The following is a 20,660-nucleotide window of genomic DNA, read 5'->3' as shown; positions in this document are numbered from 1 at the left end:
ATGAGCATTCTGAACAGCTAAGGATTGTGGATATTGTAATGTATCTCTGTATTGTTGCTTTTAACACATTACCCGCCAAAGAAGCATATATGCGTTCTATTAAATACATCACTTGCACGCCAACATTTTTTTTATTCCACAAGGGGCGCTCTAACACAGCTTTGGAATGATCGATCGTCACTCAGAGAAGAAGTAGTCGGATGTAGTCGGATGTTATTCCAAAAAAACAGACATCCATCCAGCCCAACTATGGGATTTTTAGAAAAACACTCCTAACTCAGTTTATTTTTTTGTATTGAAAACCACCCGATTTCAACGGACCATAGCCCCAAAATGGCTGCTCGTGGTTGCAATGTTATTGTCCCAATGGATACACGTATCCCTCCGCCTACCCACGGGGATTTTTATTTTTTTTGGCTTCCAACATGTCTTCCACAGCGTTTCAACGATGTTTTTGAGACACGAGATTTCAAACTCGTGTCTCAAATTCTGTTATCATGACAAAGGTTTGCAATTTATTTTACTTTATAGACAACACAGATGGATTGCAGTATTCTAATTAGGCTTATACATTTTGTCACCGTAGCGACAACATGCGAGAGCGAGACATCTCGCTCATAATAATCAAATAACCACTCAAGTTGTGAGCTTGTAGATCGGCTATTTTCACAAGGAAATACGTCCTACTTTGAAAATAAATACCTAAAAGTAGCATTTCATGTTATCTTTTAAAAGTGTGTATGCATTAATTAATACGGTCATGATTTGTGCGTGGCAATTTAAATGAAGTCTGCATAAGGTAAAACTCGAACCGGGGACCTTGTGACCTACAGACAGTGACGTTACCACCTGAACTACTGCTACACCCAAACTGTGAAGAGAGAGAGAAGGAACCTTGTCATCAAGACAAAAAAATTGCCAAATGTTTCACTTCATCTACACCAGGCTTTCTCAAAGTGGGTGCCGAAACGCAGGTCCAGGGGTGCCGCAGAATACTTTGATGATATTTGACTTTGTAAAACGGACCTGAGTTGCAGTCTACACCAAATGTCTTCGCCAAAAATAGCAGATCTACAAGCTCACAACGTTGTGACGCGTTGTGAGCTTGTAGATCGGCTATTTTTCTTCTGTTTCCCCGGCGTCCTTTCTACCCATTCAACTAGAACAGTCCTGTTTAAATTTGTTGAAAAGCATAACGTTTTCCTTCTGTCATCCGCTATTCCCATGTTTCATTAGAACATACGTCACAAAACTTAAAACAATTACCGTCAAAATGCCAATTCATCTTGTCTTTTAAAAGTGCAGATGCTTTAATTTTAAGTCATGAGTTTTGCTCGGCAAATCACATTTGTACTGGATGAGTCGGGTTTGAACCAGGGACCTTTAGACTGACAGGTGGACACTTGCAGTTACACTTACGGACTGAGCCTTTGGAACCACAGACTTAGGGTGGAGAGAAAGGAGCCCAGGAAGAGGATTTATTTTTATTTTTTATGAAGCCGCAGAAGAATAATTTTCATAAAACTGCAATTTTCATTGGCTCATAAAAGCTTCATTTTTTAACTTCAAGCAAAAACCCAACAATTTCTTAACGGCTATATATTCAAAATGGTGGGAGATCTAAGGGTCAGAGGTCCCTTAGATCAGAGGTCATAGGTCAAAGTGACCAATGTGTTCCTCATAAGGAGACGCATATGTGTATGCATACGTGTATGCATACGTGTATGCATACGTGTATGCATACGTGTATTGAAGTTTTATTGCTGTCGGTCAAATGATTCATGAGCTATGCCTGTTCAAAGTTTGCATTTTTCAATTGAGTGCTATAGTGCCAACCTTTGGCCAATGGTTGTGAGTTTTGTGTCTTCACCGTTTGGTATAGCCCTCTACCATATTGCCCAGTTTCGTAAAAACGACTGCACGGTTATGGCAGAACTGCAAAAAGTGGAGGAAGAATAGTAAAAAAAAACCATCAATAACAATAAGGCACCACGGCCCTACAGGCTTGGCACATTTTATTGCGTGAATAGCAGATCCACAAGCTCAACACCTCATGAGCTCAGACATGCTTACCTACCCTTTCCCATCAATGCTTGGCACACAATTAAAGCAGCATCATTTCAGTGCGACATATTGGGCATCATTTTAATACTGGTCCCGAGTCCATTCCGAGAGCATTACGTCATCGAGATACATGGCCTGCGGCTACTATACTGACAGTGATTGTGAGATGGACATGCCATTACTCAGGTTGTCAGCACTGCAGCTCAGGATTGCAAGCATACAGAAATCTTGGTACCTGGAGGCTCTGTGTGTGTGTGTGTGGGGGGGGGGGGTCTAGGAACATCCAGGAACATCCTGCAATCTCTCTGCTGTTTTCCACTCTAGCCCCGCATTACTGCCCTGTACAGACAACTTAATGGATGACTTCCTGTTTAATGTAAGCTATTTGGTGCTGACAGAATCGATGTCCAGTAACAGTAATACTGATTTGCACTGACAGTGAGAATCTATCCTGTGAAATAAAGCTTGCTTAGTGTTAACCTCATTAACCTTGGTCTCCCTATTTTGGGCATGTTGTTGTAGGTGCAGATTTTCAATAATATAAAATTGCCGATCTGCAAGCTCTCAACACATCACGATGTGACATGTTGGAAGCTTGTATATTGGGTATTTTATTTTAGGGCTTAAGTGATTGTTTAAGTTCACGGTAACATTTTTATGAAATGATCAGTGAAGCAGCTTCAGGTTTCACCCACTGTTAAAAGTTTAATATAGCTTCTCTCAATTAAAACACATTCTTGAGCTGCTTTAAAATCTTATTTTTGCTGCAGACCTTGAGCTTCTTTCTATATTTCATATTTTTTTCCCTCCTCCCTACTGCCATCCTTATTGAAAAGATTTCCTTATATTGCATGGGGGATTACAATGGAAATGTTCTAAATGGTACCAAATTAAACAAAGCAGATGGCCAGGAACAAAAAATATCCTTATGGAATAGCTAGTTAGCTGTCGCATGGATTAACAATCAGAACTGGGGAGTAATAATCATTGAATATAGACTTCTCTAAAAAAAAAATTGGAAATTGTGGTTTTGTTGATCATATCTCTGTTATTGTACTACTAGCGTTGTAGCTTACATAATTGGAAAGTCTTTCCATTTCCCTTTTATAATTATGTCCCATTTGTAATGATTAAGCATTTGTGCGATGAGCAGCACAACTGATAATGTGGGGGTGTACTAAGTGAAATGTGCCAACATTGACATCAACTGTGCTCAACAGAACAATCAACTTGATCAGTAACAAGGAAGGAACAGGACATGTTGGCAATTTGATTGCTTCATTCAGTGAACAGTCAGGAGCGGGTTGAAGAACCATATGCCGCCACAACAGCACCTTCTCTTCATGCTCGTCACCATCCTGGTCACACGTTGTCTATAAAAGTCTATAAATCCTTGTTTCCTTCTCTTTTGTCCTGTCCTTGCGTCCCTCCCACCGAGTATGCATGGAGTAAACAATGCCAGGAGAGAGGAAACAAAGAAATGGCACGTCAGCTCCTCTGAAGTGACATGTTAAGCGAAGTCCATTTCTGCTGACAACAAAACGACACAGTAGCTGAGCCCTTCATGACCCAAAAAAAACCTGCTCTTTGGGGACAAAGAAAGAACAGTCTTTAGTTTAATTTGGCCCTCTACAGTTCCACATCGACAGATCCCCCACCACCCACCACCCCTACACTGATGCTCGCGCTCTTGTGCATGCACGCACACAAACGCACCAATGCGGTGTTCACACGGACAGATGCAAAGATACAAAAATACACCACATATTTGTTGCTTTGTTGTTCAACGCGGTCGTTGACATCATCAAGCGCTGCGTCATCGGAGCTACAGTTGTAGTTTTGTATCTGGAAGTTGAACCCAGCTCAACTTGAATTTGTAACTTTGTATCTTTTGTAGCAGCTACAAACGTTGGATGTATCTTCGTACCTTCATGTCGCTGGCTGTGGCTTCCATTGAAAATGAATGGTAGAATGTATCTTTGTTATCTGCCCGTGTGAACGCAGCGTCATGCACACATAACATAGCCAGCTGTAGGGGCGGAGACGTTAACATCTTGCTGCTCAGCTTGGAAAGTCTTCCTGGAAGGATGCACTTGTGTTTCCTCGCTCATAGCTCCTCAGAAATGCCTCATAATCCTCGCTCTGGCATGAACATCGAAATGAACGGTTCAAGTGAGGATAGAGGAGCAAGGAAACAACAGGAAAGAGACTTGGGATCCAGCCTGTAGGATGGCATTCATTACTGAACCAGGATTCACCGCAGATCAGTCAACGTGCTTGCATTTGTCAGACTGCTCTGGCACATACAGCACGACCGAGCTGCCAATCAGGTGCCATATTGAGTCGATACCAAGAGGAGAATACTTCAGCAGGGCAATTTGGCACATTTCACTTGGGACTTACCCCCCCAAGGGGGGGGGGGGTGATGGTGATTTGATCTCACACACACACAACCTGCTCATCCCACAAATGCATGATAATTACTAATTGGGACATCATCATAAAATGTAATGGATTGGAAAGGCATTCCAGTGATATAAGACACAATGCTACGCTAACAGAGAGTACAAATGGAAGAGTTTATTTAACACTCAGGATTTTACTGTGTATCATCAATGCTGGGCTGAACATAAAGGAGTCACCTCTATGCTCAAGTTTCTTGATACAGGTAAAGCTAAGGCAAGCAGCAGGGGGTCCAGCGTGCAATTGCGATTTAAAGCATGCTATTTGCACAGTAGACGTGTGTCTGGCATGCTAAGCACTGGGCGTATGAGAGTGCACGTATGCACATCTACTACACCGTATATTTCAAGTTGAGCTGTGCAGCTCTAAGATCCGCCCTTATTTGAAAAAAATAATAATACCTGGAATTTATATAGCGCTTTTCTAAGTCGCTTTAGATGTGTGTGTGTGTGTGTGTGTGTGTGTGGGGGCCAGGGGGAGAGGGCGAAAAAACTACTGTAACTACTGTTAGAAATAAACAACAACTAAGATAAGCAAAACAAATAAACTTTTGCAGATTAATAATAGACGTTTATTTATTTTTTACTATCTAATTAATGGCAATAATGGCACCTTGTTTCTTATTCCAAGGCTGCGTGTTGAGGCTTATTACGGCAAGGGACATTTAATTGTTAAGATATGCCAGCTGTGATCCTAGTTGTGGTAAATTATCTTGTTTACAATGCATGGATAACACCTGTTCTAAGTTTTTTTTTTTATCTCTCTCTCTCTCTCTCTGTCTCTCTCTTTTGTCTGTTTCAGCGCGACATTGAAGCCAGGCCAAGGTAAGACTGCCAACGTGATTCATGTTCACCCTTTTATAGAACCGGCTGAGCAGAGCGTAAGGACCCTTAAAACCTCCTCAGTCATGTGCTGCTGCCATGAGAGACATGCTTAGTATTCAACCTGCATTGTGGCAACACACACGCTGACATGTGCACGCACATCCCACCTCCCCTCTTCACTCACGCACATGACGCTACACATTATACAGACAGAGGCATACCTTCTGTGCTCGGTGCCAGCCGCACTGTACCTCAATCCCCCCCCGCCCCCACTCCCTCCACCGCTGAGCTGTATGCGAGGCACGTCGGTGCCCCTGCAAGACAATTAGTAGCACTCATCTATGTATTCCCGCTGGAATTAGAAGGGGTGACAGTCTGCCTGATCCAATACGGTGGGCCAGACTGTGGCTTGCAGGCCACGTTCTGGTCCTAGCCCAGAGCACTGTGTGTGTGGCTGTGGTGTCATAACATGGGTCAAGTTTCCTCTGCGGGGGCAAGGGCGTATAATATTTAGATTTGTAGTATCCCAGCCCGCAGATAAAACAGACCTAAATGCATGCATGATCAAAGAGTGAAAACAAAACAAAACTAGAGAAAGGAGAAGAGATGGAAAACAAGAGAGAAGAGATGGGCTGAGAGAGTCTCTATATTATTATCAGTGTAATGTGTCGCAATCTGATGATATCTTGTGCCTGCATCTCTGCCTGTGTGTATCAGACAGTGTGAAATGGATCCCCCCCTGTCTCATACACATTGATCCGACTGACATTAAACCTGCTAGACCACTGTTTCCCAAACACAGGGAACCACTTTTATGGGTCACAAGAAAGTATAATCTTCTTCCAAAGATTTTCAGAAAAAACAAAGAACCCCTGTCTCACAGATTACATCCCCCTGTGGTACTGCCTCACTCACTGCTTTCTGTCTATGGGCTTTGATCTCAAAGTACACCATGCTCTATATTCACACAAACACACACACACACCTCTGCACATTCTCAAGAGGTTGAAAGTTGCTCTCTCTCACAGGCACACGCACAGTCGCGCACACACACACACACACACACACACACACCTGTGCACATTCACTAACTCGGATGTCGATACATTTTCTGGCTGTCTGATCTTGGTGAAACACAAGCCCATTTGTCTCCAAATAGTAACACTGTTTTCCCCATGACACTGGACTGGACTATGCTCCTCACAAGGACTGTTAGATTAGAAAAGGGTTAGTTTGTTAGGTTGTTTCCTACTGTATGTGCTATGAAAAACACTGTAGTGTGTTGTGCGTGCCCACTCATAGTCTACTTGTGTTTCCAACAAATTGAATGTTAAACAATATGAATCCATATCGAAGCATCGCGATAATTTTGGCTGTCATGTATGTTTTTGCTGTCTTATTGTTAGTAGAGACTGTCATTATGAGTGATACTGGTTTGTAGTGCCAACGTGCAGCATGCTACCAACTAGCCAGCCAGCATTTAGATGAGATTCCTCAGCTCTGGAGCAGATGGCATGTCACTAGGCTTGGACCCCAGTATAGCATGGAGTTAATAGTCTGACCTTTCTCAAGGTTAACCTCGCCACCCCGACACCCCCCCGCGCGCGCGCGCACACACACCTGTCATTATGCCCAAATACATTTAGCTGAGTTTCCATCCACCTGCTTCAATAATTTTAATTTGCTCACACAAAACTAGAATAAAAATGCAAGAAATAAAAGCAGTATAGGCCAAAATAAATAATGCCAAAAAGGATTTTATGCTTGGCCGATGTGGAAAGTTGGCATATCGATAAAGAGGAGATGCAGTAAATGGTGACGGAAACAGAATAAATGATCATGTGCTGACGATCTGTTGGCTATTGCACCATGACAACATTGTGGTGCAATAACCATTTCAGGCTAGATTTATACTTAGTTCCGCGCGGGCGTCGCACACCCAAAACACTAGCCATAATAAGCCTTTATTCCTCATCTCTACAGTGATGGAGGGCTGTTACGAACATTCTTCCAAGAGCCACAAATGCAAACTCTTCATAACTGTTTTTGTTTGTCTGGCACTCTTTTGATTACAGAATATTGTTGCGCCCTCTTCAGAGTATTCACATAAAGGTTGATGGAAATGCACATTGATTCCATTATAGTGTTTTGGCCCTTTCTTGGCTGGGTCTCACTTTTAAAAGAGGTTTTCAATCTCAATGTGACTTCCTAGTTAAATGAAGCTTATATATTCACATTTTCTTTTGCCAACCTTTTGGAAATTCACTAAGAATTTGCGTGACTCTAACCTCTCGATGTGAGGATGTAAGACAAAGAGAGCTAGAAGAAGGGTTAACAAAGGTTGCGTGACTTGGCATGAAACAAGGTGCTGTGTTCTGCTCTGTTTCATGCATGTGGGTAAACGCTATATGTCAAAGCAGTTGACAGTTGAGATCAGCGGGTTGTAAAGTGGAATAGAAGAAAGTGAGACCAATTTCAAATGAAATGGGGGGGGGAGAGAGAGAGACTTATTTTGTAGTGGGGACAGAGATGAAAGAGGGTTATTTTGTAAGGGGGAGAGAGAGAGAAGAAAGAGGGTTATTTTGTAGGGGGGAGAGAGAGAGAAGAAAGAGGGTTATTTTGTAGGATCAGGCCAAGAATGGATGTTTGGGGTGACATGTAATGGGATCCAGACAGTAAATTGATTATGGATGAGAAACACTAATCCTCTTCGTCTGAGCCCCATATCACTGCCATAGAGTGAGCATCCCCAGAGGACTGGCATCCTGCACCATATATCTTCTCATCCTCACTTCACTTCAGCTCATCAATAGGATCTTATATTCCCGCCCCCCAAAAAGCCCTTAACATAGGTACGGTACTCAATGGCATGCCTGCCAACATTTATCCTTTTCATATAGTGTTTTTTTTCCCTCTCTCCCCTCTAATGCAATGTCACAAATGTTGCTTATTTTTTCTCCCCACACAAACAGATTCCCTGCAGCTCTTTTCCTCTGTTTCCAACCATGTGTGTGAGGAAGAAAATATACTCCAAGGACCCAAATCAGAACCACACTTGCATCATCTGGCTGTAATCTTGCTTCTTTGGCCTCTTCATGAACCTGGTCGTGCTCAGACTGTGGCACTTGTAGCAACCGATGCCTCCCAGTTCCAAACAAATATACTGTATAGGCTATTTTGCTTATGCAAGTAGATGCATGTCTCAAACCAACAACCATTGAGAAAGTATTGATTTCCATATGTGCCTCCCCCTGAACCCTGTTCATCCGACCGCTCTCTGATCACATACAGTGCTATAGCACATCCCCACAATTACTGATCCATAGCTGTGTGTGTGAAGAGTAACACGCACCCCACACACACACACACACACACAGACACAGACACAGACACAGACACACACACACACACACACACACACACACACACACAGTGTATCAGTTGATGTGAATGTGCTTGTCTGTCTGGAAATGTAGATTATCTCTTCTACGACTCTGATGTGTTTTGCCTGAGCATTTTGATATATTGAGTGTGATATGGGGCAGCCATTCCAAGCCCAGATTTTCAGCATCGTGATCAGACAAAGAGTCTTTCTGTGAGATCTTGCCAGGTCTAGAACTCCCTGTGTTTTATTTGGCTCCTATCATTAGTCCTCCCCTTTTCACTATCCTCTTTGTCTCTTTTCCAAATCCTGTCATGACCGGAGAGACTCAGAGAATAGCGAACTAGACAAGGTGGTGCCTTTCAGGGGAGACTTTTCCAAAAACAAACAAATTATATGCTGAAACCTATTTGTCTATTTGGCAGTTTTTATTTGGTCCTTTATTGCAGGCAACATCAGGATTTGGTTTGGCACAAGACAATCACAAAGTTGTTTTGAGTTATCTGATGCCAGTCCTTAAAAATATTTTTTTTTCAAAAGAACAAGCCATAGACTATCCTTGCACGTTTGTGCATGCTGTCTGTCATTTAATGTATGTCCATCTTGTGTAGAGATATTTTTAAGCCTTTTCGCTTTAGTAAGACAATAAGGTTTTTATGTACATGAGAAGCTATTAATACCTCAGAGGGTGGCAGTAACTCGGGGACCGCTTGGGAATCAGAAGATTCCTGGTTCGATCCCCGGCTTCCCTCTGGGTTAGTGTCAAAGTATCCTTGAGCAAGACACCGAGCCCATAATCTTTCCCGAAGAGCAGGTCAGTGCCTTGCATAGTTTCCTCCGCCATCGATGTGTGAATGTGTTTGTGAATGGGTGAATCTAATGCACATTGTAAAGCGCTTTGGAGAGAGAGGGGAGGGCTGTTCTCTCCATGATAGAATGCTTCTGACAGAAAGAAGCAATAACTTGAGCTGTTGGGAGTGTGTTGGCTCGCTGCTCCTTTGGTCTCTTTCGGTCAATACCACTTCTTGATCACTGGCTCTGAAAGGCAAATAAACTATCTGAATCAACAAGAGTGAAAGCCTGGTGATGTCTGCTTAGCGAGAGTGATGAAGGCCTCTTGAGCATATAAATCATGCAGTGTAATCACACTAATATGATAAGACCCGCTGGGGAGTGTGGCACTTCTAATTACGATGCCGCCATACATTTCTCCAATCACTCCCGTCTCTACGCTGCATCTCGGGCGTCCTTGTCCTTAGCCTCCCTCACTTTATCATGCATGAACCTGAACACGCACACACACACACACACACACACACACACCCTCGTTCTCTCACTTTTTCTCTTTTACACATGTACTCCCTCTAGACACGTACACTCACACAATTATTTCGCAATATATATCCTCTCCAATTTCTTTCCCATCAATTTGGGATCTGAACGCACAGCACCGTCACCAGCTCTACTTTAAGATGCATGGAACTTGAGGCAATCCGGCATTACATTAGCATTACATTAGCCATAAGTGATAAGAGCTATGCACATGGGAGCTGCTCAGATGTGGAACTATTGCACACACACACACACACACACACACGCTTGTGCTCATACACATGCACAGAAGGCTCAGAGTCTTATCTACTGCCTGATCTTGAAGAGACAATGTGCACTCTGGCGCCCACCTAGTGGCTGGTGCCTATTACCTCGGTAAAGTCAAAGGAATGAGTGTTTTGGACTCAGAGTTGCTGTGTGTGTGTCTGTGTGGCTCTAGTACGAGTTGCTTGCCCTTCATGAGGTCCAAACAGATGGGCTGGGTGAGGCGGGGAGGGGGGACAGGGGAACGTGCCTAGAGGACACAGCCTGGAGATGAAGGGACGAGGGGAGGGAGAGAGCTGGGTTCCTTTCCTCTAATGAAATATTTACATTCCCCAGTGGAAAGAGTGACTACAGGGCCTCATGCTTCCCCTCCATTCCACCTCTGTGCTGTGTGTGTGTGTGTGTGTGTGTGTGTGTGTGTGTGCACGCTTTCGGCACTTGCTTGTGTGCGTGTTGCGCGCGTCCGACTCAACATGCCCTTATTTAATAATTTAAGAGGTTACAGCTGGAAACATCTGTGTGTGCGTGTGGGCGCGCGGCACAGCTGCTTTCTATGACCACGGCTAACCCTCTCTTACATCCACTATCCAACTCACACGCGCAGACTCTCTCTCTTGTTTTTGATGAGTTCTACTACAGAGGGCTGGGTCTCAAGTCATCCTAAAGACCCTTTAGTCAGAGTCCTGTAGTGGGTTTTGTATGGTGTACAATACAATTATTACATTACACAAGCACTCGAGTTAACCACCTCCTACCTGGTGTCCCTATTTTGGGTATGCCATTCGAGGTGAAAAAATTAATTCAAGAATTTTCCAAATGTTCAAAAATAGCAGATCTATAAGCTCACAATAAGTCAAAGTATGCAATGCGTTGTAATCTTGTAGATCTGGTATTTTCACTATCATAGCTCTATAATAGTAGGGCTTAAGTGGTTAAGATGTGATTTTGTTTAGAGATTGATGTTATAATAGGGACACAGCTAATGATTATTTTCCTATTTGATTGATCCAATTATTGAATGAGTTTATATCAGTGGTTCTCATCATTAAAATCTTAAGTGTTTTTGCCAATTATTTGAGGGCCCACTTGTAATATCCTCACGGCCCACCAGTGGGCTCCGGCCCACAGGTTGAGAATCACCGGTTTATATGAATTAATTTAAAATGGTAAATGCTGATCACACGTCTGTTAACCAAACAGTAAAAAAATTAGATCTAGTAAAAAAATTAGATCTACAAGCTCGTAGCTCACGCTACGAGCTTGTAGATCTGCTGAACATTTGTAACTAGGATAAGGATAATTCCTTTTAACAGGTCCGTTCATGAAAGTCCTTGCGGTCTTGTTTCCAATGAGGGCCTGTGAGCAATTAGGGGTTAAGAGTCTTGCTCAGGGACAAATTTAATTTCATCGACACATTTGCTGCCCTGGCCTGGAATCGTACCTGGAGCAACCAGGGCCTCTGGCTCCCTAGGCGGGCTCACTAACCATTCAGCTATGGCCGCCCCCTGAAATCTTTGCTTCTGGGGTCCCTGGAACAAAACATTTTGAAATGGGGGTCCGCGGCCAAATGCATATCTAAAAATGTTTTGTATTGTATGTTTTGTAAATTATATGTATTTGGCCGCAGACCCCCATCTCAAAACATGTTGTTCCAGGGACCCCCAGAAGCACAGATCAGAGTTAAAAATGTTCGCTGTGAACATTTGCACATGAACATTGTCACGATTTTAAAACTAATAGCAGATCTACAAGCTCATAGGGCGGCACTCAATGCCGCGCTATGAGCTTGTATATCTTCAATTTTTTAATAGCCAAAGAAATCTTAAAATGAAACGGATGTGTTCCTGGTCTTAATGCATTAAGAGGCATGGAGTAATTTGTGTCAGTTTTGTGCGTGTGTGGTACTGTATGTCTGTGAATGTGTATACTGAAGGAGACAGTGTGACACTGTGTGTGTGTGTGTGTGTGTGTGTGTGTGTGTGACACTGTGTGTGTCTGATCTAATATTTATCCCTTGTGATGACTAAAGTCAGTTATTTTGCCCCACCGGTGACTCACCCGAATACAAATAAGGTACTTTACCTACAAAAAGATCACTTGATAGCCATCGCCTGGCTTGCTTTGGCAGCATCCATTTATTTTCTTTTGTATTTGGGAGCCCCTAAAAAATTATGTGAACCTTTCAAATGAAAAAGATGGCTCAGAGTACAGCCTACGAAATGAACTGTCTGATTTAATGGACTTTTACAAATAGTGAGTCTGAAGCATAACACTGTATACTGCCTGTCAAAATAAGAAACACGTAACCAGGCTTTAGTGTAGTAATGTATTTTTAGTCTATTCTCTGTCATACTGGATATGGCTCCCATGGGAATTTAATTCACCTGGACTCCGAAGTTCAGAAACATCTCTGGAGTCTAAGGGCCACTGCCACCAAATCTGTCGCTGTCCAGTGACTCCCTGAGCATATGAGGGCCCAGGTCACCGTTTTTACAGATCTAGGACCAGCGATATAACAGTGTTTCTACTACAGTAGTATTGATCTGCTTTTGTAGATGGATATGAGCGTAGTTCCTGCCACCGAGTGGTGTAATTGTAAAAGAGGAGTCAAGATGTCTCTGTGATGTATCGGTGACTATTACATTGTGGCAGAATCGGGTTACCCCTGTTTTTGGTGATGCTCCGAATCCATGTGGTAGCCTTTTGAAGAATGGATTGTTCGTTAATGTGCAAAGTGCAGTTTTCACCCTCCCTCTGTATTCCCAAACACACATACTGTGTGTGTGTGTACACACACACACACACACACACACACACACACACACACACACACACACACACACACACACACACACACACACACACACACACACACACACACACACACACAGTGACACACAAGCTCTTATTATGGATCTATTTGTGAGCATGTGTTAATGTGTCGAAAGTGCTTTTTTATGCTACCAGGAGAGATCCTAGCGTAGGCACTTTATTCGCAGAGAAAAGAGAGGTGATTGTCAGTTTTGTTCTGCTGACACTGAAAACTTGGTATGAGAGGGGATTTAACTCTTTAACAAGGCACAGCACAGGACCAGGCTTTAAATATTCATGTTCATTGAACTCCCGCTTAAGTATTAAAGAAGGTCAGATTTAACACAGAGTGATGAGTAGGAAGCCTTTATATTTTACATTTGATTCATTTAGGGGATGCTCTTATCTGCAGTGGCTTCACTGCAAGCACGACGGGAAGACATTCATATACGTTTACGATCATAAAGGGGTAATAAAGAAAGAATGGGCAAGACGCAGGTAAAGAAAGAAACTCCCTGAAGGACACCGCCCGTGATTCTGCACGTTCCGTTCCATCGACTTAATCCATCATTGTCAAAATGTGAACAAGTAAAAAAAAGAAAAGAGAAGCTATACTTTATAATATCTAAAAAGACAAATATTGAACTGCACACTTAAACCCTATATACTTCATTGACCGGAGTCCCCCAAGGGTCTATACTAGGCCCCATCCTGCTTAGTATAGACTCCCCATCCTCCGCCAAATGTGTGCCCCAGAATTGGGACGCTAGGGTTCATGTGGTTAATTTCGTGTTGTCACTATGCGTATTCACTATTGTGACACTGGGGTGAAATTGTGAATATGCAGAGTGATAGCATTCTAATAGTGCAGAAATATGGCTTCTTTAACGCAGCGTAACGCAATGGACATTTCAGCCATTATAAAGTATTGTTTCCTATGTTCTTACATGATTTGCATTTTGACAATGACTCTTTAGGTCCCTAGAAACAAAATGTGTATGTTGTGGTATGAACTGTAACTGGGTGCAGGGGAGACACGGGGTGAGGTTGCAGCCTGTAGATGTCACTCCATGCTGGCAGAGCTGGCGTGACCGCTGGAGAGGGACACGGAAAGGAGGAGGTGAAAATGGGGCTGGGGGGGGGGGGTGCTACAGTAAGCTCCCTGGGCGGGTTGGTCATACAGAAGGGCAAAGCATGAAAAATGAAAGGGAGCGTGGCAAATAATATTTCAAAAGGCTCCGCTGCACAAGACAGCAACAATAGGTTACCCTGCGAGCCTTACCATGGTTCCCGGTATAAACATTTTGTTATCTTCCCCATGGGTTATATAGCTTTATATCTGCTTCAGCCAGCACCCTTTCTGATAACCTTGTGCTACCTAATATCTTACCATGTATTGAACATCCTATAGATTTCCCGTAAGTCAACGGAGATGGGCTCACTGCCCTTTTATATGCACTTTATTTGGGTCACGTACACACATGCGTATAGACAAATGATTGTAAATGATCTTGCAGCTTTATTGTCGACTTCATTGTTTGTTGAATCGTGGGTTGTTGTTGTTGTTGTTGTGAGGCTCACTCGTCATCTCTGCAGCAGTCTTATTACTACTTTGTAATTATTTTCCTTTCCCTGCACCTGCTCATTAAAACTACCCATCCAGTTTAGCTTAGCAGTGCCATCTCATCATCTCATTGTCACAACACCCACTGTTTGTCTGTTCTTTCAGCAGACGGGCTGTGAAGAATAGTTACAGTAAATAAAGAAATAAATCCAAAATGTGTTAATTACAGCACTTTTTCCCTCGGGGGGGGGGGGGGAGATGTGTGTGTGTGTGTGTAAAGGAGCAGGTGATGAGGCAAGAGGAATTGGAGTGTTACCTACTTGCACGAGGGTGTCTCTCACCGAAAATAGCCATTTTACAAGCTCACAGGTGTGGTGAGCTTGCAGATCTTCTATTTTTGGTGCACGACACCCGCACTCTACTAAGTACAGTATAACTGAGGCTGTAGAGAGCTTGCAGACAGGTGTGTGAGTAAGACGGGTGCCTCGAGAATGCAAGACAGTTGCCTCCCGAATGCAGATGTTTGCTAATAGAGTACGAAGTCCTGACGTCACTCGTTCATCCCCTGGGTCACGGGAGTAATTGCTCTATGGTGGGCCATCTTAAATCATCTCATATAAGAATTGTCCAAAAATAAACAAATTGTCCCGGCAATATTGTCAGGGAGGTGGCTCTGTATCGTTTACGATATTCAGTCACTTATATTTGATACTGTCTGTTTCTGGCGAAATTTTTATTAATTAAGCGGCGGTAACGTTAGCGTTTTCTTGCCGTCAGTTGATGCGTCATGTCCATATGAGTCAAACCTCCGTACTCATTTGTTTATTTTTGGAACATAGTTCTTATATGACGCAATATTAAACACGTCTATGGGAATTCAGAATGGGAGAAAAAAACGTGACCCAGGTAGGATGCGTAAATTACATCAGACTTTGGTGCTCTATTTCCTTTGTCTTCCGACTCCGTCGAGTGTTTGCTGGGAACGATTCTAGCGCTCTAATGTGATGATGAAACCTATACTCAATGCAGATGAGCAAGTCAATGCTATCATTGCTGGTCTGTCAAATAGTTACGGCACATTGTCTACTTCAGTCCTCCATCATCCAGAGGCCTGTTCATGGCACCTGCTAGTCAAGTAACCGCAGGTTCCATCCTTAACTGGGTTGCTCAATTCAATACCTGATGCAAGAATTTTTGTTTTGTTTGCATCAGAACACTTGACAAGGACACAGCACTGAACAGGAACATTAAGTGTGGAATTGTATTTGTACATAATTTACAAATGACTAATGGCTTCTCTGGATTTATTTTATTTCATAACATAATGTACAGTATACCTCTCTGTCTCTCTCCCTCCCAACTTTTTCTATGCAACTCTTTCTCTCTCTAGTCTGTATGTATCCCCCTCTCTCCATATATTTCCTCTCTCTCTCACTGTCTCTTTCTCCATCCCCCATATCTCTGTCTGTCTCTGTCTCTTTCCCCCTGTATCTAGATTTCCCCCTATCTCCTTCTCTCTCGGTGGTCTAGTCACAATATGTTTTCAGAGTGTCTCTGTGGAGGAAAACTCCATGCCCCACATCATGGCATGCACTGCACATGCGCTGTGTGCACGTGCAGATGGGCTTTTCGTCACCTCCATGTGTACACATTCATTATCCATCCGCATTAATTGTATTATCCTATTTATAGATTCGCACCGACCGCATGTCAAATAATTATGATTTCCCTGATGTTAGTTTTCTTAGTTGTGAGGTCACAGAAATGCATTGTTTAACGAATGATTGGGACGTCCCGCCGTCTTTTTTGCTTTTTCCGTGCAGCGCTTACCTACGGAGGCCGCTCTAACTGTACTGTAGGCAATGGGATTCTATATTGATACGTACTTGTACAAACAATTTCACTCACCACTGTCGAGATCACCGATGTAGTGACTGTATACATATCCATGGTAACAGCAAGCCCTCTTTCTTCCATCATTTTCTCACATCGCAAGTTTTGCATAAGGCATATCCAGCACTTCACTCGTCGTCGTCAGGGTTAACAACTAAATCACTCCTACGTCAAACTGTTATTCCTCCCTCCTTTTTACCAGGTTGCAAAACCTGGTAAAAAAATACTTTTTGTTCAATGTCCTCTCAGAATATGGGATCTAAAGACGACCCACAATACTGTGTTTGGCCACTGTATATAACTATGGTAAGTGGCGCTGTTGCTCAATGTCCTCTCAGAATATGGGATCTAAAAACGTTGCCATGTTTAGTGAGAGAAATAAGCAACCATATTGGATCTAAAAACGTTGCCATGTTTAGTGAGAGAAATAAGCAACCTGGTATAATTGTTTAAATATCTTGTTTTTTATTATTTTAAATCCTTTTAAAGCCTCTGTTAAGTTTATCTATCACTCTTGACTTTAGCAGGCTTTGTGTCCACTGGTCCACTGCATAGAGATAGGTCCACTTTTGTTGTTTGGAAATGGAAGGACCCCAGATGCCGTTAAAGCATGTGCAGTAGGCGGCTAATTTGTGCCTGATGGAAATGACCTCATATTGAAATACTACAAATGCATGTAGCTGAGATTTTTTTAAAGCTATAATATAGATCTATGATAGGCCTATAGATGGATGTCATTAATTCATTTCCTGCATTATTTCACCCGCGGCTTATCAATATGAATTAATAATTATATTTGATTGACCCAAATCCACCCAAACAGCGGTTATCCGCGGCTAAACCGTGATCCGTGCATCTCTAGCATGCACACATACACACGCACACACAAGATGCCACACTGAATAAACATCTATTATTCATCCTAAAACCACACACAATATATGCATGCACATATATAGTTCTTCTATGCAAATAATTTGAAATAAGACATTCACCTCCACACAGACAGAAAGACGCTGCATGCAGAGTAGCCTCTCTCTCTGTACCTCGCAGTCTCTCTCCGCTTTAAGCACACTTACGTATATAGCCACACATCCGGTATGCACTGACACATACACATACTACAGCGAAGCTAGCCTTGGGGTAACATTATAGGTCTGATTCTGGCTCTGTGGAAATGCATGAGCATTATAGTGGCTGCACAGTAAAAACCTGAGTGTCAATTTTACTCTGAAAGTGTACAAATGGAACCAAATGGACCCTAAACCATTTGTACTCTCAAAATTTGTACACTCTCCGAGGTTAAATTAACACGCAGGATTTCACAGTGCAGTTAAAGCCAAAGGGTTATGAATCAGTGCCTTATCAGACCTGGGGCCCCTGGGTATGAACTGTCAACACTGATACAAGAGATCCAGAGCAACAACGCGCACGCACGCGCACACATGGATGCCACTGACAGCCCCACCCACCCCATTCCACTATGAGATAGTGTTACCAACGCTGGAGGCAGTGACACATCACAGCACCGGGTTCATGGGTTAGATATCAGGACTCTACGCTCCCCCCATTCCTCCTTCCATCCCCCCCCCTACTCATCCTTTCCTCCAGCGAGTGGAGAAGGAGTGCATGAAGGTTGTGTTGTTGGCCATGTTTAAATCAACACCCCCCAGTGACAGGTGCTGTCGCCGCGGAGATGAATATGTTACTGCAGAGCCGTGTGCCTTTTCAGTTGAGCATCTGTATTGGCTGTAGGGAGATAATGGCGAGGGGGGAATTTAATCACCCCAGAGATTCTAACGGGAGATTTAGCATGCGCTCTACATGCTCAAGTCCCACTCATATATATGCCAGCGCCATTTTTCAACTGTTTCTTCCGCCATTTATTTTTTGATGGGAGGAGTGAATGCCTGAATACCTGATGACTTTGTTTTCTCGTGGGCACCGTGTTTACACGTCTGGGGCGCTCCTGAAGTTTAATTGAGCGCTGTGGATGTTGGTTGATCTATAACATAGCTATTATGCCTTAATATAGAGACCAATAAATAGGCTTTAGCATGGGTCTTCAACGTTTTTTCCCTCTAGTCTACACCAAACGTAAAAAAAAGAAGAGAGCCAATCTACAAGCTCACAGCACGACCCGTTGTGAGCTTGTAGATCTGCTATTTTTGGCAAATGTTCCCTCCAGAATAGGGATTCTAGGGTTCAAATGGTTAATGTAATATTGAAGATATAGATTATCACCCGGGCAATTAGCGAGGGCTGATGCTGCCATGCCAGAGGTTGTATAACGAGGGCAATGACGAATGCTGTATGTTTATCATATACCCATAGCCTTATTTATTCACAAAGATGGCGAGAAAAAAACATTTGATCAACATGTTAATTTAAATGAGACGGGGTCTAAAAGCAGTGTGGCCTCCCTGTGGATCTTGGATTTCATGTGGCAGGGCTGTGACTAGGCCTATCACAATTATTACATATGATCGTCTAATCACAATTATTTGAAGCATGATCGTTGAAAATTATTCATACATTTTCAAAAATATTAAAAATAAAAGATCTTGACTATTTCCCCTATTTTTAAGTATAAAATTATTTATTTTGATTATTGGTATCGGTCATTGACGGTCATTGACGGTCATTCCTTTGTGTACTGAAGTCTAATCTGCCCCAAATAGTTTACTAAGCCTAAAAGGCAAAAAGAAAAGTAATTTTTATAATTTATATGGTGCCAAATGCCAAAATGGTTGGATTTCCATACGAGCGCTTTCCTCACTTTAATGTCCTTCTCTGTGCAGATGACCCATGCGTCCAGGTATTTAAAGTCATTGACCTCCATTAGAGCATTGCCTTCTATTGTTACTGTTGTTAAGGGCGGATGTTCTTGGGAGATCTTATAGGTTATGACCTCTGTGTTCTTTACGTTTAGCATGAGGCCAACCTTGGCACACTAACTCCACTCTGGTTAAGAGCTTCTGTGCCTATTCTACTTGATTAGATAGCAGGCAGATGTTGTCTGCGTAGTCCAGGTCTGTCAGGGTTTCCGCAGGGTGTCTCTTAGATTTTCTCGGAGTAATAGTGACGCTGAGTTCTTGCTCCCATCCTCTAATAGCTTGTCTATATGAAAGTATATAGTAGGTCAAAAAGGAATGCTGCAGGAGTGCAAGGATCCTAGTGCCCGAGAATATTTTGGAGCACAACGACAAGCTGTCAGAAACGGTAAAATACATAACGTTCTGCTATATTTCCGGTCCAACATCATTTTTGGTTTGAGTGTCTGGTGCAGACATTCGTAATTAAAAAATGTGTTTAAGTGAAGTGAAAGATTATATCAAAAATAACTTGTTTAATTGAAAAAGTGAATGATAAATGACCTTTATAATAACAGAAATCAAATCTATAAGCTCACAACGCATTGCAATGTGACACGTTAGCTTGCTAATCAGCTATTTTGGCTACATTAATTTTGTTTTGGAGTTTTTGATATTGGCACAATCTTATCGATATTTGAGGTATTTGATGAAAAATATGATATTTGATTTTCTCCATATTGTCCAGGCCTAGTTGAAAGTTGATGTGCACAGATTGGTCATCTGGTACAGTACATTTATCAGCCCCCCTCCCCCCCACCAAGGCCAAATAAAGGCTCGGTATGTGATAATACCTTCTTAATTTTATGACCTGATAAGTTGAGGGCGATTGGTTTTGACTGCACATCACTAAACTGGATGAGATCTTACCTGGAGGGAAGAGAACAAGTGGTTGACATCAACGGAACCATGTCCTCATCCCTCCCGGTGAGCTGTGGGGTTCCTCAGGGCAGCATTCTAGGGCCGTTACTGTTTCTTCTATACATTAACGACATGAATGCTGCCTGTAACTGCAAATTGTTCCTGTTCGCTGATGACTCGGCACTCCTGATCTCGGGAGAGGACAAGTTGCAAGTTGAGGAGGCGCTCAGCTCCGAACTCTCAAAAATCCATACTTGGCTTACCGATAACAAACTGTCACTACACCTTGGGAAAACTGAATCCATTCTCTTTGGGACCAAACATTCCCT

At 42.7% G+C, this 20,660-nt stretch overlaps 2 protein-coding genes across 3 annotated transcripts in view; both read left to right on the top strand.

Annotated features, from left to right (window-relative positions):
* Positions 1–20,660, top strand: part of pdhx (pyruvate dehydrogenase complex component X) — a 408,353-nt gene that overhangs the window by 269,014 nt on the left and 118,679 nt on the right. The window lies entirely within an intron of this gene.
* The window catches only part of trim44 (tripartite motif containing 44), a 77,095-nt gene that overhangs the window by 22,863 nt on the left and 33,572 nt on the right, over positions 1–20,660 (top strand). For both annotated transcript variants that reach the window (XM_080437837.1, XM_080437836.1), the window contains exon 5: positions 5,329–5,351. In XM_080437837.1, coding sequence (XP_080293963.1) covers positions 5,329–5,351 — 23 coding nt within the window. The remainder of the gene's footprint in view (positions 1–5,328; positions 5,352–20,660) is intronic.

This window comes from Gymnoscopelus braueri (assembly GCF_963280865.1).
Source record: "Gymnoscopelus braueri genome assembly, chromosome: 9".
NCBI classification, from domain to species: domain Eukaryota; kingdom Metazoa; phylum Chordata; class Actinopteri; order Myctophiformes; family Myctophidae; genus Gymnoscopelus; species Gymnoscopelus braueri.
The sequence above is the reverse complement of the archived record's forward strand: the minus strand, read 5'-3'. Positions and strand labels throughout refer to the sequence as shown.